Here is a 23251-nt window from a genome sequence, read left to right on the forward strand (position 1 = left end):
TAGGGAGGGAGGGGGCCAGGCAACTTCTAGCCACACCTAATTTACGCCAATGATTGACGTGTAATTTCGTACACAACTAGATACTTACGTACCTTACCATGTACAAAAAAGTATACCTATCAATTGGATCGCAATTGACTGAGTTATAGCGGAAAAGTACCCAGAATAGAAAGTTCAAAAGTGAAGTGAACCGTAACACGATTGTATTCCGCAAACCATGCTCAATGTCTCTGGGTTCGATTTCAGATTGATACATGAAGCTTTCGTACTCCTTGTACTCTTTGGGAAAGGAGACAACGAAAGCCTTTACTTAAATATATTGGATTCTGGGGTAATACGCACCACTTAAGGAAGATGCGTCCAAATGCATATAAAAAGGCAATAATTTATTGGTTTAATGCATGCATTCATTGCATATACTTTCATTCTAAGAGAAACCAAACAAAATTTCAGCCTTAATACAGTTCAGCTCTTGAAAATAACGTTTTTTGTAAAGACTAACATTACGGCTTCGTATGTTTATGCGGGGCAGTATACACCCTTGCTCGGGGTAAAATGCACTACAACAAAGGGGCAAGACGCACCACAACATTGCGTTTTGCCCCAACGAATGGAGTGCATATTGCCCCAATCAATAGCAAAAAAATAAAATAGTTTAAAACATATAATTTACGTAGATTACTGTTTAAGTTATTTTTCCTATGCTTAGCATTGCCCTCAATGAACTGAATAAACACAACAGCATTAGATGTTTGGTCGATTTTCACCATCAAATCATTCGACAAATGATCGGAAAAATTACATCAGAATCGTGCTTTTCAATTTTATTCATTTTTCTCACTAATTACGTAACGCAGATATGTAAAATTTTCCAGATGCTCATTTAGTAAAACGTTCTATTAGACTGATAAGGTTTCAAAGCTCTAAAACCGATACTCCCTGAAAAATAAAGGGGGTGCGTTTTGCCCCTGCATAACTGGGAAAGTGCTCATAAAACACTGAAGTTGAGAAGCAGACTTTGTCTTATTAACGTAAGAAGCAGAACAAGATTTATGTATAAAAAAACGCTTTCTCGGAAAAAAGTCCGCTGGAGCTATTAACCACTAATGGGGTGATACACAAATTATGTCACGCAAAAATCAACCTTTTTCAACCCCCCCTATGTCACACTTTTTGTATGGGACCTCAATAGTTTTTGTAAGGGTCGCCACGTTCTGTAACCCCCCCCCCCCCCCCCCCCCCTCGAAGCGTGACATAATTGGTGTACGGCCCCTTAAGTGATATTATTCTTGACTGAATTCGCTGAATTCCCAAAACAATTTTCATTAGACTCACCTTTATCGGTACAAACCACGGCTACTTGGTCTACATTTACCGACATTCTTTTGCACACAAAACACATACACACATTGGCAGGAAGATCCGGCTTTTTTACAGATCCTCGTCTTCGTCGGGCAATACGGTCGCTTGCGCTTCCTGCAAATCCTTCTCGACCTGCTGCTGTCAGTACTTGTCCATCTTGACTTCCGGTGGGAGCAGGGCGGGCATGGCGACAAATTCCAGATTCGGGTCACCGATCAGCTTGCGGGCCAACCACAGGAACGGCTTCTCGAACTTGTTGTTATTCCGGTGGAATACAATGGCTTTGGCATCCACTTTACGGTCCTTGATGTTGACTTTGTTGCCGCACAGCACCATTGGGATGTTTTCGCACACCCGCAGCAAATCCCTGTGCCTATTGGAGACGTACTTTTAGGTGACTCGGGATGTGATGATGGCGCACTGGCCCTGAATGTGGTACCCGTCTCGCTGTCCGTCGAACTTTTCTTGGCCGTCCATGTCCCAGACGTTTAACTGAATGGCACCTGGGTTCGTGTGGAGCACTGCGACTGAGTCGAAATGCGAAAACCGGACACCAACCTGTGGGTATAGAACAACAATTAAAAGGATATTCAATAATTTTTCCATTACCTTACTTCGGAATCGTCTTCGTCAGATCCACCGGCACCACCCGGACGATGTTCGAGTTTGTTGACTTGTACCGATCATCCAGGGCGGTGGACAAATAACGGCTTTCGGTGGAGATATTTCCCGGTTTCCGCTGGCCACGAACATTTCACTAAAGCCCAGGTTGAGGAACTGTCTTTTACAGCAGCACGTAAATGCACAACGAAACTTGAGACGGAATTTTCAGATCGTGCACCATGTTTTCAAACATAAACTTCTTCTTCTTCTTCTCTTCTGGTTTGTTTGGACCGGTGACAGTGACCATACGTCCAGCTGCTTCTTTTACGTCGATTTGACAGCCCACCCCTATGACTGCGGTTGCAGTGTTTCGGTCTCAGTAGGCGGGATAGCCGATTAGCTCATCAGGCCTATCAGCTGTTGCCTTGGTGCGGTTTGTTTTGATCGGAAAGTATTCGTTTACAGTTTGGAACTAATTTCGACTCATTTTATATTTTTAATTGAGTTTTCCTCAGAAAACTTACAACATCTCGAAGGATATTCACATCCTTCGCTTCGAATAGCTGTTTAGAGTTTTGGTATTTACCATCATAGTCATATTGTTTTCTTATTTGCGAGTATCGTTTGCAGTGAAGTACAAGATGTTCCGCGGTCTCCATCTCGTTGCAGAAATCGCAGATCGGACTGTCTTTCAGCTTCATTTTATGCAGCCAGTATTTGCTGTAGTCGTGCCCGGTGATCAGTCTGTTGAGAGTTCTTGTTTCGACGTTGTTCAAAGGCAAGTTGTAGTACCAAGGCTTCTCTTTAAATTCGGGTTGAATTTCTGCAAACTTTCGTCCTTTTTCGTTGGCGTAATCCTTATACCAGTTGTTCACCTTTTCCTGTTTGATTTTCATCAATCGTAGATATGCGTCCTTCAGTAAAACTGGATGTTCGAAGAGTTCTCCATGCTGTGCTCCGTGTTTGGCCAACTCATCAGCCAGATCGTTACCTTTGATGTCGATGTGACTTGGAATCCATTGGATATCGACGTTCCATTCCTGGCAAGTCCGGATGATTTCATCTGCTATTTCGCTTCTTTCCGAGTGTCGCTGGCTGTGGTCCAACAGCATACAGGACGACAGCGAATCCGTGAAAATTACTGCATCCCTCGCCTGGTGCGCTCTGACCTCATCTGCTGCTACTTTTATTGCTAACAGTTCGGCCGTCATGATCGATGTTTGGTGCTCCAATCTCAGCGAAATCCTACGGTTGCTGAACTCCAAGAAGATTCCTATTCCACAAGTTCCATCCAAGTTTGATGCATCTGTGTAAATTTTACACCTGGTCTTGTATTTCCCATTGAGAAGTCCTAACACCATTTGTTTCATCACCCTCGGGTTCGTATTTTGCTTTTTGAACACGGCTCCTACGCTCATATTGATGGTGACCTCTGCTGATGCCGGATCGACCACCACCGTCCGGACAGGGCTGATAGTGTTGAAGATGTTGCGATGTTCCAAGTACTGCTTTTCCTGGTAAGTCAGCTTCTCACTGTCTCCTTCGTAGTCTTCAATCTCTTGCAACTGCTCATAGATCGGATTTCTGTATGCAACGTTTTTTGCAAGTTCTTTGCACGCTATATACTCGCTACGTATGTCCCACGGCTCCTGACTTGCTACTGCTAGCAGCGAGTTCAGTGGTGTAGTTTTACTGCATCCAGTGACTTTTCGCAAGCACGCATTTAAGGCGGTTTGTATTGTCTTTCTGTTCGTCGTTGATGTATTGTTGACTGTTGATGACCCGTACTCCACACAGCTTCTCACCAGGGCGTTGTACAGCAAGATCATCGTCTGTGGGTGACCCCCGCTACGAATGCTAGATATCACTTTCAGCATCTTCAATCGTTCCTGTATTTTCTCCTTCATAATCCGTATGTGGCCTCCAAACCCCAAAAATCTATCTATGTACAGTCCCAGGTACCTGTGACTGTTAACCTTTTCTATCACAGTATTGTCGACTTTTATGTTTAGCGGCTGAGTTCCTCCATGGAACAGGATAATCTTCGTTTTGTTTGGATTGATTTCTAGGTTCAGGTCCTTCGCTTTACTAGTAAAGTTGGTCAAGTGGATTTGCATTTTTTGGTTTAATGCTTCGATGGATTTCGCCCTAACTATTAGAGCGAAATCATCCGCAAACTGAACCAAGATAGTGTCCTCATCGTATATTGTGTGTAGTTTTGTCGTGTACACGTTAAAAAGAGAGGGCGACATCACATCGCCCTGTGGAAGTCCGTTGCTTACTATCCTCGTCAACGTTTTTTCTCCTACCTTCATTGCGATTTTCCTGTTTTTCAAAAAGGACGTAACCCATATTATAACTTCTGACGGAAATAGTAGTTCTTGCATGGTCTCCTCCAAGGTGTCCGTTTTTACGGCATTGTAGGCGTTTGTTAAATCGATGAAAGTCACCGCCGTGATAAACCCGGCTCGTTTATTCTGTTTAATGGCATTTACCACGTAGTTGAGACAAGTCGACGTTGAAACGTTTCTTCTGAACCCAAAAGACAGTTCGGGTAAAATACATCTTTCTTGTAGATGGTTCTGGATCTTCTCCAACACGGCTGTGTTTGTGATTTTGGTAATTGTTGGGATCAAGGCTATTGGCCTTTTTCCCTGTACGGTGCTCTGATCACGTCCCGGCTTGGGAATCGCTACGATTTTGATTTCCTTCAGGTGGTATGTTAAAGTACCTGATACGAACATACGGTTTATATGTTCTATTATGACGTCTCTAACCTCTGGTTTTATTTGCTTGAGCATTCCGTACGTGATCATATCTCCGGAAGGTGCCGACTTCGAATTTTTTGATGCCAGAATCTTGCTCCACTTGTCTGCATCCATCAAATTGTAGCGGCAGACAGGTCCGTAGGATATTGGTACCTCGATATCTACATCGTTTTGTCCAACGTGCACGTCCAAAAACTCCTCTCCTAGGCGTTCATCCTCCTGTATCGGATTGTTGACTCTTCTTTTGTTTCTTTTTCCTGATATCCTTGCAATTTTGCTCCACAGGATCTTCGAGCTTGTTTGCGGGTCCACGCTTTCAGCAAGCTCTTCAATCTGCTTCTTGATACCCTCGTTCTTCAGTCTGGTGAATGTTGCAGAACACTTCTTAACCTCTATAGCATTTTCAATAGTACTGCAATTACGAAACCGTTTCACAGCTTCCATTTTTTCCTTCCATGCCACTTCCACTCTATCGCTCCACCAAGCTTTGGGCGTGTGCCTGCTTACTTTCTTGTTGCTATCTACACACTGCTTCACCTTGTTTTTGAAGTCATCCAAGCTTTGAATATCATCTGCATTCCAGCTTGCAACCTCTTTGGCTATCCTCTGATGGTTTACGAAGATTGGTCTAGGGTCTTTATCAGACGTGATCAAACTGGCTTCGATCAACAGATGTTCGCTTCTCCCAACGGATTTCGGAATAGTTTTCCAATCAGTTTGCGAATACAGCCCTGCCGAACATATGGTCAAGTCGATTGCTGTTGCTTGTTTCGTGGTGTCTATAGGGATGAACGTTTTCGATCCGTCGTTCATCACAATGAGATTTGATGCATTGATGGCGTCCATCAGAATTGTCCCCTTCCTGTCGCAATAGTTGTTGCCCCACGAATAGTGGTGGCAATTAAAGTCACCAGCTATGATGATCCTGTTGAATCTTTCCAGTTGAGCGATGATCGAATTCAGTTCCGCCTCAAAAACGTTAGATGGAACCGATGGTGCAACATACACTCCGACGATGACGACATCTAGTCTCAGCACTTTGACGGCTACTATTTGAATCTGGTCCGACTGCACCGTGACGCTTATCTGCTGGTAGTTGTATTTCATCTGGACGTACACGCCAACTCCTCCATAACCATCTGGTCGTGCTGTTAGTATCTGATGATAACCGCTGATCCTATACGCTCGGCTTGCCTCCTCTCCTGGACGAGTCCAAGTCTCCGAGAACACTCCGACGTCGTAGTTTACATCATTCAATACTCGCAATAATTCATCTTTGTTTTTTTGCAGACTCTGAACATTAGCTTGTACTAATCGCATTTATTTTTATTTATGACTATTTACATTTTGCTATTCTTAACTAAATGTTTAATTTTTGTTTAAACTTACATTGCTATTCCAGTTCCAAACTAAAAGGGTTAACCTTACCTTCTCCGATCATGTTCGTAACAAACCTTGAGAAATCCTCCTGGTTTGATGCACCCGCCACGCTCGTTGATGGGGTGGGCTGTAGGTCATTCATTCCGTCATTACTCTCTTGCTGCTGCTTCGCTGCTTGCCGTAGCTGGTTCTTCCACTTTTCCGCCTCCGTGACCTTGTACTTGTTGAACAAGGCAACTCCATTCGTTTCGCATTCTCCATCGGTTTTCTTCTTTTTCTCCTGCATTACCACTACTTGATCCGCAATGTTGACCGACGTTTCTGTCACTCCCGTGCGTTTCCGTGGTCTGGGTGGTGGCGCGAACCGCGCCTTGTACTTTCCTGCTGTCATTGATGCGAAGGATTCGGCTGGGGTGGGCTCCTGTGCTCTGTCAACCAATGCTTCGTAATAATTTCGGGTTTGTATGGGAAACTGCTCCACAGCTTCAATCGCCGTTAGGCTTGTTCGTGCCATAATCGCCTGTACATTGTTTTGTCTGGTTCTTTCCGGGCAGTTGAAATCCGTTGTTTTGTGCGCCGTTCGACAGTACAAACACCGCTGTGGTTGCCTGCACTCGTTGTATTCCTCTTGTCTGTCGTGTGTCCTTGAGCAGTTCTCGCATCTGCGTTTGCTTTTGCAATTCGCTGTCAGATGATTGTACCGAAGACAATTCTGACACAAGACGGTTTTCCTGTAGAACGCTCTAACGCCAACCGAACAGCAGAAAATTCTGACATGCTCGGGTAGTTTGGCTGCTCTGAACGTTACGCTCAATCGCATCGTTGGTTCCTTTTTTCCGTTAACGTGTCGGTTCATACGGTAGACTGCCATTACTGGGTACTCACATTCCAGCTCGTCCATGATTTCCTCAGCAGAAATATCCAATGGAACACCGGCAATAACACCAGTGACAGAGACCAAATGTCGTGGTATGTATGCTCGGTAGTTTTTGTCCTTGAGATGTTCATCCGTTGTCAGCCTGTTTGCGATTTGGTAATTGTTGAAGTATACCATCAACTTATTACGTCCAACCTGCTTCATTTCGGTTACGTGGGTTTTGTACAATGGCATCTTTCGCAGTGTACATGCCAGCGACAACTTGTTGATTTTCACTCTTCCATCCTGTGTGTCGATTAACTCAACCATGACACGAAACGGACCCTGATCTCCGTGCTCGTATTGGTAGTTGACCTTCTTCTGACCGTTGTTTGCTCCCGTGTGCTTGTTCATTGTCACGTCTGTTCGGACGCCATTTGCATTTTCGCCTTCAGTATCCATAGCTGTGTAGTGTGCCGTTGCAATTTCGTTTTCTTTTTGTTCCGCAGTCGCCATTTTTATTTTCTTCCTAGCACTACTCTGCTCGACACTTTGCACGCCATTTTGTTTTCTTCTGACGACCTCCTTTCCACAACTTTCCACAAAATTAGCGTCCTGTCGCACTTTTATGTAACTTTTCACTAGTCTAATATTACACTTCTATTTCAATTAAACTTAGCTCAAAGAAATTTAACGAATTTCGATATTAAAACGCTTTGTAATATTGATCACACTCCGAAATTATTTGGAAGCTCTCTCCACTAAAAACGCGTGTGGTAACTCCGACGCCTCGTGTTAGAATGTTCAAACATAAACAAAGTACACAAAACATTGCTTGGCGCGCGAGGCGAAAGCAGGCGAAAAAGGGTAGAAACTGTCAAAACTTGGCGAGGAGGGGTAATCCAATGCATAAAAACAAGGTCAAAACGGTAATCACAAGTCCCCTCGGAAAACTCATGCCCAAAGAAAAAGAAGAAAACATGGTACCGAAATTTTTTAGTGGTTTGTACCGCACTCTTACGTCTGTATAAATTCGTCTGTGGTAACTCTGTTATCGAAGTGTTGCTCAGAATTCCTCAGGATTGCTCTGGATCACTCTGGTTTTCCTGAAGTGTTGCCTGATACCAGTGAAAAATCGAGCAGTCTTGCCTGATTTCCCGCTTCGTAGAGACGTTTCTGAATGGATTCGAGCGAAAAGAGTTACTCAGGATTGCTCAGAGTTGCTCCGGATTGCACAGTGTCTTGCCCCTAGGTATTTAGTCTGCAATAATATTTGAATTCAGTAACAAATTTTGAAAACGACGTATAATCAATGGTGTAGCATTGATTATACGTCGTTTTCAAAATTTGTTACTGAATTTTCCCTTTTCCGCCTTATCGATTTCGGCCCAAAAGATATAGGGAACGTCCATAAATTACGTCACGCTTTTAGGGGGGAGGGGGGGTTCAGCAAAGTGTGACAACCCATACAAAAATTTCAGAGGTCTCATACAAAAAGTGTGACATAGGGGGGAGGGGGGTTGAAAATGGGCAATTTTTGCGTGACGTAATTTATGGACGCTCCCATACCGGTAACCTAGGATTCTGGTAACCCTGTCTGGTTCTGACAGCTTTGTTTGCGCAAACCAAAACACAACGTGCGTTCCAACACCAAAACAACGTGCGCCGCGAAGAATCGAACACGCAAATTTTTATTTTTTCGCGTAATTTTCTCGTTTTTAAATCCCAAAAAGTCACAAACATAGCTTCGCGATGAAAAATCTGTACCGCCTTGCTCTTCAGAGCACCCACTTCGATGGATTGCCACCGATCGCCGGCGATCATCCTCCGCTGATGGTGGTGGACTCGAACAACAGCCAGCTGGTGTACGTCGTGGTGGGTTCGTGTTTGTACCGGCTGAACCGGGCGGCAGATCCCGGCGGCAGCCGCAGCAGCGTTCAGGAGCTGGCGTCCTGCCCGGGAACGGTGGTCGCTGTAGAACATCTGGCTCTAAACGAGGAGGTTTGCCTGGCCACTGAAGCGGGGGAGGTGTTGGTGGTGAATTTGAACCGAATGGGACTGGGTGAGGAACCGGAAGTGGTGACGTTCTGCGGCGGAGGTTTGATGGCCATGGGATGGAGCCCGGATCAGGAGGTGGTGGTGTTTGTCGATTGGTGAGATGATTTGGTTTTGTTTCATTGACTTGTAGTGAGAATTTTAAATAATTTTTAGCAATTTGAACGTAGTCACGATGAACAGTGCGTACGATCCGATCAACGAGGTGAGTCTGAAGGATGATACGTTTGGCGATCGGGAGTTCATGAGCGTTGGATGGGGCAAGAAGGAGACACAGTTTCACGGGTCGGAGGGGAAGAGCGCCGCTCGGAAGAAGAAAGAAGAGGCGGCAGTGGCGGTCGATGTGAGTGAGATCGATCCCAAGGTGGAGATCAGCTGGAGGGCGGACGGGGAGTACTTTGTGGTTGGATTCCTGGGGCCGTTTGGGAGAGCTTTCAAGGTTTTCAACAAGGAAGGGGCGCTGCAGTTCACTTCGGAGAAATGTTACGGGCTGGAAGTGCCGATCGGCTGGAAGCCATCTGGACTGTGGATCGCAGTTCCTCAGATGTTGAAGGATAAGTATGTTGTGGCGTTGTTTGAGAAGAATGGATTGAAGCACAGGGAGATAGATTTGCCTTTTAGGCACGAGGAAGAAGTGGTGAAGGGAATCCACTGGAGCAACGATTCGGAAGTGCTGGTCATAAGAACTCGCAGCAATATTAACGGAATGAACCGCTTGTACTATTTCACTATCTGTAATTACCATTGGTATATCAAACAGTATCAGGAATTTGACCAGGAAATACTAGGGGTTCAGTGGGATTTGAAGTACTCTGAGGGAAGGACGCTACATGTTTTGCTGAAGAATGGTGATTATCAAGCCTCACGCTGGGATTTCTCAGTTGACCATTCAACTGGATTGCAGAACACAGACGAATCACTTGTGGCTGTGATCGACAGGACTTCCATCTTACTGACGAACTTCCGAGGAGTTGTTATACCTCCACCAATGTGTGGATTTACTGCGAAAGTTGATAATTTGATCAATTCTGTTAGTTTCTTGCGCAAACCAAAAGAACAACTGGATTCTAATTGTTTCTCTGTAGTTGATTGCCATAACAGAGTTAGTTTCTTCAAACCTGATTTCACGGACACCGCAGTTCGGCGACTTAAGGACGTACAACTACTCGGAACACCCCTGGAGATTGGTCCTGGCAACTATTCCCACTGGTTATGGCTGTCAAATGATATTCTTCTCGCGGTTGAACAATCAAACACAGTAAAGGTCTTCAATGTGGACGTTCTCAAGGGTGAATTCTCCCTTCAAGAATCTTTCTCAGTCGGATCGAAAACGGATCGAGTCGGTTGCCTCGAACCTTTCAACGAAACGTCTGCCATGGTCGAAACCTTCACGGGGCAGTTGTTCAAACTAGAGCTTCAACCGTCCCCAGCGCTGGAAGAATATCTACGTCTGTCGGAATTTTGCGAACAGCTGCGAATCCATCGCACCGATCAAGGCAAATTCAAGGTCTATTCCCTAAGAAATCGCCAAACCCTCTACGAAGACGGTATCAAACTGGCCGCGGACGTTACTTCGATCTTTCTCACGGAGCACTACCTCCTGTTCACGACGATCGCGGAACTTAAATTTGTAGACCTGCAGAAGAACGTTATCGTGGGTGATCGTCGCATCGAACGCGGTTCCAAGTTGATAGTCGTAGTTTCCAAGTCTGCTCGAACCGTTTTTCAGCTTCCTCGGGGTAATCTGGAAGCGATCGCGCCTCGAATCCTGTCTCTCTGTTTGGTGGCGGATCACCTAAACTCACTGGAGTACCACGATGCATTTGACATACTTCGCAAGGAGCGAATCAATCTGAACCTGCTCGTCGATCACAACCCCCAGCTATTCCTGTCCCACCTGGATCGCTTCCTGGCAGAAATCACCAATGTCAACTGGCTGAACCTGTTCATAAGCGACCTCCAGAATCAGGACGTCTGCAGTGTAATGTACGAGAGCAACTATCTGGGACGTGAGTCAAGCGCGATCGATGGCTATCGAGTCGAGTCCAAATCAGAATTTCTCTGCGATCGCCTGCTACAAGCTTTCAACTCCGCGAAAACAGACGTTAACTATATGCTGCCGAAGATCACCTGCTATGTGAAACTTGGACTGCTGGAACGAGCCCTCGAGGTCATCTGGGGTCTCAAGAAAACACCGGCCAAAGGCGATGACGCCGATGAAGCCCTCAAGTACCTCCTGTACCTGGTGGACGTGAACGATCTGTTCAACGTGGCCCTGGGAATGTACGACTTCGGCTTGGTTCTGTTTGTGGCTACCAAGTCCCAGAAGGATCCAAAGGAGTACCTCCCGTTTTTGAACGAGTTGAAGCGGATGGACGAAGACTATCGCAAGTACAAGATCGACTGCCACTTGAAGCGTTTTGACAAAGCGATCGTAAACATTGCCCGGTATCGGGACGACGAAGACAAGTTCCAGGAAGCGCTGCAGCTAACGATCACGCATGGCCTTTACGGAAAAGCTATGATCGCGTACAAAGAAAACGACAAGTACTATCGACAGGTTTGCTCCCGCTATGGAGATCATCTGAGGCAGAGCAACAAACAGGTGGAAGCCAGTCTGATCTACGAAAAGGCGGCAGATTATCAACAGGCCATTGCAGCGGCCAGAAACGCCGCGGATTGGGAGAGATGTCTTAAACTATCCGCCACTGCTGGCTACGACGATGGCGAAGTCCGTCGACTGGTACAATCGCTGATCCCAGCGCTGCAGGAAAGCGGAGAGTACGCGGCGGCATCCCGCCTGGCCAAAGACCACCTGAAAGATTACCGAATCGCTGTGGAGATTCTCCTAAAAGACCACCTCTTCGACAAGGCTCTCCTCGAAGCGCACCTTTCCGATCGCACCCTCGTGGACGACCTTATTCGTCCGAACCTAAGTGAGTATCTCCAAACCTTCCTGCACAAACTGGCCGCCGAGAAGGAAGAATTTTTAAAACACAAAAATCGGTTGCTGCTGGTTCGAGAGGAGAAAGCCAAGAAGAAGCTGGATCCACAGCACGACGAAGATGAGGACAATCTGGACGAGTGCGATTTGTACTCGGAGGTGTCTACGATTGCCTCTTCGAGGCACACCACCAGTTCCGGACGATCGGGGTAAGTTTTCGCTTTTTGAAACAACATCCAGATTTGTTCTTGAATCCCCCAAGAAGACCACACTTTAGTTTATTAAAACATCCTTCGCTGCATAAACACACCCTCATCTCTCATTTATGCAAACCAACTGACTCATCTCACTTGCTTCCCACTCAGTTACCCCTGGTTATCCCAGTTTTAAACAAACCCCCACTTCTTCCAGCAAATCGCATCGCTCCAGCAAAAACCGCCGAAAGCACGAGCGCAAACTGCTCAGCCTCAAAGAGGGAAACCCCTACGAAGACATTGCCCTGGTTGACGTTCTGCACACGCTCGTCACACGTCTCTGTTCGGCCGATCGGCAGCGCCAGGTACGAACCATCTGCAAGGCGGCCATCGAGCTGGATTTCCTGGAGGAAGCGTCCCACATCCAGCGGGACTACGGCGAACTGCTGCACGTGGTCAAATTCTCCCTGGATGCCATCTGGATACCGGAAATGGTGGTACCGGGCAGTGGGCAAGATGTCGAGGCGACGGCCCTGGCCACCGGTAACCTCGAGCTGGTGCAGAACGTGCAGCACTATGCGTTGATTAGTAAGTGGAGTAGAATGTGGTTTGGGTAGTAGACTGATTAGGAGATTTATGTACGATTCTTGATTGCAGAACCGCACCAGCGATACAAACCGGAAATCCAGAGTGTGCCTTGGCAGTTCGAAGTACTAAAGTGACGTGGCTAATCATCGATGAATGGAGTTTTTAGGATACACTAACGTTACAAAAAGTGTAAAATAATCAATCGCCGATATAAATATCGTTTTAAGTTTTTGCGCTGGGAATCTTAAAAAGAAAATCCTTGATTTGCAACCTTTTACAAGGAGTTCAAAACGAAGGTAAGTTAAAGTATTTTGGGGCATTTATTTTATGGGTCACTATTGAGCCAGGTTTCGTCCGGAATTTAGCATTTCGTTTTCATTTATTGAGAATTTTGTATCGTGTGGCTGGTAAGATTTGAAAAGTTTGAATTCGAAATAATTATATGTATTTGGCTAACTTTGGCCTAAATAATATAAAAAAATCGATACTTTGATTCGATATTTGTACTCAAATATATTAAGACAAGACATGTGCATTACTCTGACCATAATCTCCGAAGTCAGAATGGCCGAGCGGTCTAAGGCGCCAGATTTAAGCTCTGGTTCCCGTCTGGGAGCGTGGGTTCGAACCCCACTTCTGACATTGTTTTTTTTTTTGTTAATTTTCATTTCATGATTCTGATTACTTTCTGCCTTTCACAGTCTGGAACTGTTATTTCGACTGGAAATAAGCCCAGGTGTCATATTAGTGTTGTATGTGCACTTTCACAGTTATTAACTGAGATTTTTTTTATGATTATGATTATTTTGCATATGCAGTGGTGGAAGTGGAAAGCATCCTGCGCTTGACGTGATTTTTGGTTCATATCGAACACAAACTTTGTACTCGTGCTCGCGAACTCAAAAAGCGAGAGCGGTTCACGGTTTGCCGAAGCGAATAACCAACACAAAACAAATGTCAAACAAGCCGGATCGGAGTTGGTTCGCCAGAAGGTTCTCAATTTGCTCACACTTGGTTTGTTGCCTTTCTTTGCCCCTAAAGATAATTAATTTGTTGTTTTATGATTAATAAGGACAACTACCATTTCAATAGATCATGTCAACGAAAAAGTTTATCAAAATTTGATTTCATTAGAGGAATATTTGCCGTGAACCACTGAAACACAAAAGCATCGCAGTACAGAATGATGCGAACCTCTCGCTCGTGTTCCTGTCGGACGATCGCGAACCACAGCAGCACGAAGAGTTCGCTCCGTAGTGGATAGCGATGCGATGGCTTTTTTTTTGTGTCTTCTGAACCGATTTAACTCACGGTTTTCCAGCACTGATTGTAGGTACATCCTTGGAGGTACACAGCTCAGTGGAGCTAGGTATCAACTGGTAGGTAAATATGATGGAAATAATATTGTAAATAAGATTGTACCTAGATGACCTGGTAGCGGTATCACTCAGTGCCTGGGATTGGAAACAGAAGCCTCGCCTGTGTTTATTTCCAACAGGTTATGGGCCCAGGGACGCCTTGGTGGTGGTTCGGGAAGCGAGGAGACCAAGATGCGGTATCCAAGATACGATGAGGAGGCCAATACCCGATGAGGTGTCAAGATGCGATGAGGATTGGCATCCTTGATAGCCTCTTTAGCAGTGATGGAAAACATTGAGGAATGCAGCTGAACAGACACAAACGCAAAGCTATCCTACTCGTGAACAACAGAAGCCTGAATATATTCGCACTTCCTTTACTCGCGAGCTAACGAAGCTGGTCGCACTCGTGATTGGTTCGCGAAGCAGCTCTGAACATTTTTCAATTTAGTGAAAAAACGACTTTACACGGCCAACAGATCTACTTTTCAGGAACAATGAAGCACAAAACACTACTACCTGATGAACAATCACTTGTTTTGCTATTAAAAACGCTGTTAGGAGAGAAGCCACAGAGAACAGACATCCAAGTCCAGTTCCGAAACTGTGTAAGGAATTTAACGGCCATTTGAAATCGGCAACACAAGTGGCAATAGCGTGGCGCTGCAATCGTTTAATTTGCCATACTAATTTAATTCACCACTTGAAATGTTTCAATTCACCGCTGATTGTGGCAATATGGTGTTTGGTGGCGTTAGTGTTATCATCGTGTATTGGTTTGCAACCTTACTCAAGTAAAGATTCAAATCCTTACACAACTTTCCGTATGAAATTTGTTCTAGCCCTGATGTCTGTTCTCTGTGGAGAAGCCGAACCCCCTGTTGCAGAATCCAACTACCGCTACCAGCTCTGCGCTGGAAGACAAAACCCTCACACATACACAACACATGTATTTTTTCTCGAATAAAATCATAACCATAGTTGAACTCGTGTAAATCGGACGCGTTTTTTATTTCGGTTCCGAGTTTCCCCAAAAATACAGTCCGCTCGGCTTATCGGAAGGCACATTGGTCCTTCTATGGCTGGATAAAGTGAGAAGTAGTGGAAAAACGTCGACGCGAGTGTTTTTTCCGCGAAAATTCGTCGAATTCGAGCATTCACCAGAAACGCTGGTCGGGTGCAGCGACACGCCATCGAAAAATGCAAATGGCCGTCGCTCGGGATAAGTGAGAGTGATCGTGTTGCGTCATGTCCACTCCGGCGAAAACAGTCGCCGAACAGAAATCACAACAGAAAGCAAAGCAGGAAGTGTCTAAAATGGAGGAACAGCTCAAGACTCTCTCATCAGAGAGGGGCAGTGAAGGGCAAAATTACGCGTGTGAAAAGTGCTATCGAGCACAGTGATGGTGCACCCAACCCGAACATTATGAATCTGCATTTTCTTGGTTGGGTTGCATCAAAAAACAATCGAACAATCGTACCGGGAATATAACGAGTTCCAAAATTTGATCCACGCCCTGCCCAGGGTTGCCACATTTAAATCTGTATATTTTTCGTAAAAAATCTGTATATCTGTATTTGACAGCAAAAAATCTGTATTTTAAATCTGTATCAGCTATTTTTGACAAAGAGGCAAAAAATTAACAGATAAATAAAATAAATCCAAGAAATTATAATACCAAGTGGGATTGTCAAGCTGAAGTTATTGGTTTGAGCAATAACTGAAGCTAATATTTTTATTTTGTCTCAAAAATCTGTATAAATCTGTATAATTTTCCAGATAATCTGTATGCAAATCTGTAAAATCTGTATAATTTCCAAATATTCAAAAAATCTGTAATTCTGTATATACAGATTCTGTATCGGAAAAATCCGTGAAAATCTGTAAAATACAGATTATTCTGTATATGTGGCAACCCTGGCCCTGCCCCTCTCTGAGGAGAGACGAGCCGAACAAGAAGCAAAATACATCGAGTTTGAGACGATGTACACCGATCTGTCGATTCGGCTGAGTATGCTGATGGAAGCGGCCACGAAGCAAAAAGAAGAACAAGAAGCGGCAACGAAGAAGAATGTCGTCGCCGTCGCAGCGCCGCCATCGTCGGTCACACTCGGAACAGCCATGCCTTACCTTCCCCCACTTCAAGCGCCGCTGCCGACCTTCGATGGGTCGTATGAACGATGGTTTTCGTTCAAATCCATGTTTACGACCATCATGAATCGATACCCGCATGAAGATCCAGCTATCAAACTTTACCACCTACGCAACTCGCTTGTTGGTCCGGTGGCTGGAATTATCGACCAGGACATTGTGAACAGCAATGATTACAATGCTGCCTGGCAGTTCCTGACTGATAGATTCGAAGACAGAAGGATTATCATCGACAAGCACATCGAGTGTTTGTTCAATTTGCCGAGGATTACCAAGGACAGCTCGGCAAATCTTCGAAAGTTGCTTGACGTGTGCAACAAAAACATTGAAGCCTTGAGGAACCTGAACCTCAGACTGGAAGGTCTCGGCGAACAAATGGTCATCAACATCATCTCTTCGCGGATGGATAAGGCAACAAGAGTCGCATGGGAGACGCGGCAGAAGCCGGGCACGTTGCCCAGCTACAAGGATACGATCGCGTTCCTGCAAGAACAGTGTAAAGTGATAGAGAAGATTGAGTCGAACACCAAAGTGGAAAATGTGAAACCGAAAGCGGTGGCCAAGGCCCACACGCTAGTGAACACAAGTGAACTGAAACCCGATACGAAAAGTGAACTAAAGTGTGCTGTATGCAAAAATGCTCATGAACTATGGAAATGCGAGAGCTTTAAGAAAATGAACGTGAGTGAGAAATATAACACGCTGAAGAAATCGGGATGCTGCTTCAACTGCTTGCAGAGAGGTCACCGCACGAACGGTTGCACTTCAACGCACAGCTGTCGTGAATGCGGCAAGCGCCACCACTCATCGCTTCACACCAACGAAGTTCCCAGCTCCAGGACATCAGATTCGGTTGTCACAGCCGCACCGAATACCGCCTGTTCTGCCAGCACTGCCGCATTGCGTTTATGGTCGACCGAGAGTGAGAAATGAGAATCTGAAAATGAGAGATGGGGGGTGTGATAGAATAGAGATCGACGGATGGATAAACAAAAACAAACAGAAGCAAAATAAGAGCTGTAATAGGTAGTGCGTAAAGTGATTGAAATTGGAATTTAGATAAATTTGTGAAAGATAGTGTAGTGCGACGTTAGACGATTGTGAACTTTTGAGTCAACTACAACCGTAAGTTCATGCACATAAATTAGATGTTGAACTAACAAAACAAATGTCATGTACGATACAGGGGCGCATAGACAACGGATGCACGATTTGGAAATTGAGTGTACGAAGGACAGTGAATCGCTTGAAAAGAGAGGAGAAGAAGTGGAAAAGGGAAGAAACCAAACTAAACTTGTAAGTCGAAACACACTGAATTATGTTAAATCTGTACACGGGCTCACATATAATTATTCTCTTTAATTTATTATAATTACAGTTTGATCTGCTAACATTAGCTGATTCACAAAAAATAGTTGGTTCTTAGTAATCCGAACAAAATCAAAAAGTTTATGATAAGATTCTTCGGAATGACTTCTTCACCTTCCAAGGACGAACAATGTCTGGTTTGCTCCAAAACGGAACCGGATTCCATTGAAACCCAGTGGGTTCAATGTAGAAAATGTGAGCATTGGGCTCATTTTTCGTGTGCTGGAGTAGACCAAGAGATCGACAACACCGATTGGCGCTGTCGAAAGTGTGTTTCTGCCAGTGCTCGACAGCTAAAAGTTCCAGATGCAGGACGCAGTAAGCGAGGTAGTAAGAAGTCCGGCCAGAAAAGCGACGGAGGGTCCGAACAGGAAGTTGGTTCCGACGTGGATCCAGTTGAGAAGCAGCTGGAAGAAGAACAACTTGCCAAGCAGAAGACTTTCATGAAGCAAATGACGGCGCGGAGGAAGCTACTCGCTCAGCAGAAAGCGTGGAATGAGGAGCAACTGAGGCAGGAGCAGGAGATGCGTGAGCTGGAACTCCAGGTACAACGAGAAATGGAGATGCAGCAGTTGGCGCATGAACAAAAGATGCTGGATGCCCAACTGGCTGCGGAGAAGGATTTTTTGAGGAAACGGGATGCTATTCGAAAGCAATTTGAGAGCAGTATGAGCAGGGTCAACGCGTTGAAAGATCAAGAAGGTACAGAAGGCGAAAAGGATTTACCGCAAGCTAGTAACAAAACCGATTACAACCTGAAATGGAAACCAGTGAAGAAAATAACAGTGACCACCGATACTGACATTGAATCAACCGATAGTGAGTCATCAGAAGAGTATCGGGTAAGAAACAGTTTTCGCAGTAGTCGTCGCGGAAGCCCCCGCAGATGCATGCACGGCAGCAAAGTTGGTTACGGGTCGGGGCCAAAAGTTGGCCGAATTTCGAGGGAGCAGCTTGCCGCACGGAAAGCGGTGTCCCAGCACCTTCCGACATTTCGTGGAGAACCAGAAGCCTGGCCATTATTTATAAGCAGCTTTGAACATACGACAGTAGCGTGTGGTTTTTCCAATTTGGAGAACTTGAAGAGGCTTCAAGACTGCTTACAAGGAGACGCTTTAGAAGCAGTTAGAAGCCGACTCGTGTTGCCGGAGTCCGTACCGGACGTAATATGCGATCTCCGAAATCTCTTTGGTAGACCGGAGAAGCTACTAAAAACGTTGGTGACCAAGGTGAGAAATGCTCCAGCACCGCGAGCTGATAGGCTGGAGACGTTCATCACTTTCGGAATTACGGTGAAGCAGTTATGTGACCATCTTGAGGCAGCGGGACTAAAAGACCACCTTAATAATCCGATGTTGGTGCAAGAATTGGTTGACAAATTGCCGCCAAGCTACAAACTAGAATGGGTGCGGTACAAGCGAGGGAAGATAAGCAGTCCACTGAGGTTGTTTACGAACTTTGCTACAGAAATAGTGTCCGATGTGTCCGAAGTTACAGAGTTTTGTACGCTGTCGGTGAGTGATCGTGAATGTAGGCGTGAGTATCCCCGAAAAGAGTCCTCGCATGTACATGATTCGGACCAAAGGTGGAATGAGGAAACTCACAGTGAAGCATCCACCCGGGCTTGTTGGTCTTGTGGGCAAACGGACCATGTAATGAGGAACTGTGAAGAGTTCCGAAGGATGAGTATCGCGGAAAGGCTGGAGGAGGTGGAAAATCTGGGACTCTGTGGAATTTGCTTGAATAAGCACGGTGGTAGTCACTGTTTTTCAAGCATCCAATGTAATGTGCGAGACTGCCGAGGTAACCACCATCCCCTATTGCATCGAGTGGAGGAATCAGTGCAGCTACAAAAAGCTAACTCGAACTGCGCTGTAATCTTCCGAATGATACCAATCACGCTACATGTAGGCAACAGGCAGATCGACACCGTTGCATTCCTGGACGAAGGATCATCTGCCACGTTGGTAGATGATACGGTGGCTAAGCGACTAAACGCAAAGGGAGTTCGCGAGCCGTTGATAGTTACTTGGACCGGAAATATCAATCGGTACGAGAATGAATCTCGATGCGTTGAAATGATGGTGTCTGCAAGAGGTTCAATGGAGAAGTTTTCTCTGTATAATGCGCGTACGGTGACCGAGCTACAGCTACCAAAACAGGATGTTCGGTACGCTGAGGTGGCAAGGCGTTACGCCCATCTTGCTGATGTGCCTGTGGATGACTCTCCGACTGGAGTGCCCACCGTTCTTGTCGGGTTGGACAATCTCCATCTCTTTGCACCGCAAGAGTCAAGGATTGGGAGAGCGAGAGAACCTATAGCTGTGCGGTCCAAGTTGGGTTGGACAATTTACGGATCTGAAAAGCGGAGAGCCGAAGCGCATACTTATGTAAATGTGCATTCTGTTCGAACTGGACTCGAAGAAATCAGCCAGAACGAAGAGACAAAAGTGAAGCTAGCTAACCCAGGTTGCAACACACGGTGGAGTGAGACTGATCGTTCAACTAGATCGAAGGTAAGGGTGCAACAACTTCAGAAAATGTATAGCGAAGAAAGAAGACAAAATAAGTGTATAGACGGTCAGAAGCTCACACGGAAAGCAAGAAGATTCCAACGATCGAGGGTTCCAAATCAATTCGAAAGAAACCAGCAAGCGACAGTGGCTAGAATGGAAATCAACTGTGGTAACCCTGAGCCGGATGCAGACTCCGAGACAGTGTTACGGGCCGGGGAATGTTCTGCCAGCACTGCCGCATTGCGTTTATGGTCGACCGAGAGTGAGAAATGAGAATCTGAAAATGAGAGATGGGGGGTGTGATAGAATAGAGATCGACAGATGGATAAACAAAAACAAACAGAAGCAAAATAAGAGCTGTAATAGGTAGTGCGTAAAGTGATTGAAATTGGAATTTAGATAAATTTGTGAAAGATAGTGTAGTGCGACGTTAGACGATTGTGAACTTTTGAGTCAACTACAACCGTAAGTTCATGCACATAAATTAGATGTTGAACTAACAAAACAAATGTCATGTACGATACAGGGGCGCATAGACAACGGATGCACGATTTGGAAATTGAGTGTACGAAGGACAGTGAATCGCTTGAAAAGAGAGGAGAAGAAGTGGAAAAGGGAAGAAACCAAACTAAACTTGTAAGTCGAAACACACTGAATTATGTTAAATCTGTACACGGGCTCACATATAATTATTCTCTTTAATTTATTATAATTACAGTTTGATCTGCTAACATTAGCTGATTCACAAAAAATAGTTGGTTCTTAGTAATCCGAACACCGCCCATGAAGAAGCCGAACCCCCTGTTGCAGAATCCAACTACCGCTACCAGCTCTGCGCTGGAAGACAAAACCCTCACACATACACAACACATGTATTTTTTCTCGAATAAAATCATAACCATAGTTGAACTCGTGTAAATCGGACGCGTTTTTTATTTCGGTTCCGAGTTTCCCCAAAAATACAGTCCGCTCGGCTTATCGGAAGGCACAAACGCTCTAAAATGCAATTCCCGCATCTCCACTGGTTATTCGCGAATAAAAATTCATGAGTGTTTCTGTTTTTGTTTTGCTTCATACTCATGAGGCAAGCGGTGCGAATAAACTCACACCCGGCTTACTCTCGGCACCGTGAGTAAACCGTTTGTTGGTTTTTAACTCGCGAGTTGATTCACGATGAGAGTTTTTCCATCTCTGCTCTTTAGTAGCAGACGTAGTTGGAGCCGGAGCCTGGTAATGAATGGAAGTTGGTAGCACCGATAAAATAATCTTAACGAGAGAACATTTGCACTCCCCATATCTGAGGGCTTATTTTATTAATCATCGTTCCCATATGCAATGCCATTCAGCCTCAATATTAATTACTTATACTTAAAGGGTGAGTCGATAATTATTGTGCCACTTTCAAACTAACGTAACATTTTTCCTACTTCTCCGAAATCAACCAATTTTTGCACAGTTACTCCTTATAGTCTATTGTTCACATCAATGTAATAGGGCAGTTGTCAGTGAGATTCCTGTCGATATGGAATAAATTTAGTTAACAGTTCGCAAAAGGATGTTGTACATTCATATGCTAAAATCTAAAATTATGGTATCGGGTCCTTGGAAAATAATGATTATACATTATCGGATCATCTTAATGTTCGTCAATAGGTTTCAGGAATGGTTGTTATTCCGAGCAGGGAATGAGAACTAATTGAAAACTAATTGAGTTATTTAGATATCACGAATTTTGATAACAAAGTGAGTTTTCATTTTGTATTACTTAAATGTTAACATAACAAAAAATGAAAACAAAATAATGTACTGGAATATCTAATTGAAAACAGAATGAGTTGTCATTGATAACAAATTGATATCTCATTTTGTTATCAACATTTTACGACTTGATATCATACGCAGTTCTCAGGGAGTTATCATATCTATAGGGTAATAACTAAAAATTAATAACAAATATAGTATTCATTTTGATATTTTATTGGGCATTAAATTACATAAATAAGTAAAAATTGAATTGAATCTCGTTTATTCAATTTTAAATTCAGGAGAATCTCGTGATTAAAAACTTGTTTTGCTTGATACGATATCATCAGAATATGGCCCCTATTAATGGCGTAGTATTATCGATTGTAACATTAACATTTCATAAATAGTCATTTCTAACTTGGAGCCTACACGAAGAAAAATTGTATGGAAATCGGATATGATATCCTCATAGATATGCAGCATAGCTATACCATGATTCAACTAACAGGACGCAATCAGTGAAGTACTAGATTGAAAGTAGTGAGCTGGATTTTTGTATGGTGAGATGACCAAATCTCAATTTCGGCAATGGAATGGTGCAAACAGTGTGGGTTATATGATTTCTTGACTAATTTGATGCTGTTTGAGAAAAAGTTTGGATAACTGTGTTGTTGAAGTTGCAAGAAATAAATAATACAACATCACAGTTACCCAAACTTTTGCTCAAACAGCATAAAATTAGTCAAGAAATCATGTAACCCACACTGATTGCACCATTCCATTGCAGAAATGGAGATTTGATCATCTCACCATACAAAAATCCAACTCACTACTTTCAATCTAGTACTTCACTGATTGCGTCCTATACTTATAGGTATTGAAGTGGCAAAGAAAAGTAAATTCGGAGTCAAAGGACAACTGCACGTAATATTTTTGTATAATTATATTTCAGCTTTTCTTTCTGATACTGCAGTAAAACAAATGTGGGAGATGTTCACGACATCCCAGAGCCACAGGCATCGGGACTCAAATTGAATGACATCGAGCAACGAATTGAGTCGCATTCGGCTTCTCAGCCAGGGTTGCCACATATACAGAATAATCTGTATTTTACAGATTTTCACGGATTTTTCCGATACAGAATCTGTATATACAGAATTACAGATTTTTTGAATATTTGGAAATTATACAGATTTTACAGATTTGCATACAGATTATCTGGAAAATTATACAGATTTATACAGATTTTTGAGACAAAATAAAAATATTAGCTTCAGTTATTGCTCAAACCAATAACTTCAGCTTGACAATCCCACTTGGTATTATAATTTCTTGGATTTATTTTATTTATCTGTTAATTT

The 23251-nt window shown here is 44.2% G+C and overlaps 3 protein-coding genes and 1 non-coding gene across 5 annotated transcripts; 3 read left to right on the top strand and 1 right to left on the bottom strand.

Annotated features, from left to right (window-relative positions):
- Window positions 1–1431: 1431 nt before the first annotated feature.
- Window positions 1432–7485, bottom strand: LOC115260630 (uncharacterized). The gene is given in 3 exon segments (XM_062842538.1): window positions 1432–1920; window positions 2490–6007; window positions 6162–7485. Coding segments are annotated over 3 exon segments (5331 nt in total).
- A 1103-nt stretch (window positions 7486–8588) lies between these two features.
- Window positions 8589–12969, top strand: LOC109410380 (elongator complex protein 1). Its single transcript, XM_019683932.3, has 4 exons — window positions 8589–9122; window positions 9181–12177; window positions 12380–12750; window positions 12820–12969. The coding sequence occupies exons 1-4, from the start codon at window positions 8722–8724 to the stop codon at window positions 12882–12884; spliced, it is 3834 nt and encodes a 1277-aa protein (XP_019539477.2). The 5' UTR covers window positions 8589–8721; the 3' UTR covers window positions 12885–12969.
- Window positions 12970–13308: 339 nt separating this feature from the next.
- Trnal-uaa (transfer RNA leucine (anticodon UAA)) lies at window positions 13309–13392 on the top strand. Its single transcript has one exon. It is a non-coding gene; the product is annotated as a tRNA-Leu (tRNA).
- A 3752-nt stretch (window positions 13393–17144) lies between these two features.
- LOC134290031 (uncharacterized) lies at window positions 17145–20925 on the top strand. Of its 2 annotated transcripts, none has more exons than XR_009998807.1 (2): window positions 17145–20609; window positions 20671–20925. XR_009998807.1 is itself a non-coding variant. In XM_062856976.1 (2 exons), the coding sequence occupies exon 2, from the start codon at window positions 17712–17714 to the stop codon at window positions 20415–20417; it is 2706 nt and encodes a 901-aa protein (XP_062712960.1). In that variant the 5' UTR covers window positions 17145–17385; window positions 17447–17711; the 3' UTR covers window positions 20418–20925. The 2 variants fall into 2 exon arrangements, 1 of the variants encoding a protein (XP_062712960.1); XM_062856976.1 differs by having other exon boundaries at window positions 17145–17385; window positions 17447–20925.
- The last annotated feature ends 2326 nt before the right edge of the window (window positions 20926–23251 follow it).

This window comes from Aedes albopictus, chromosome 3, assembly GCF_035046485.1.
Source record: "Aedes albopictus strain Foshan chromosome 3, AalbF5, whole genome shotgun sequence".
NCBI lineage: Eukaryota > Metazoa > Arthropoda > Insecta > Diptera > Culicidae > Aedes > Aedes albopictus.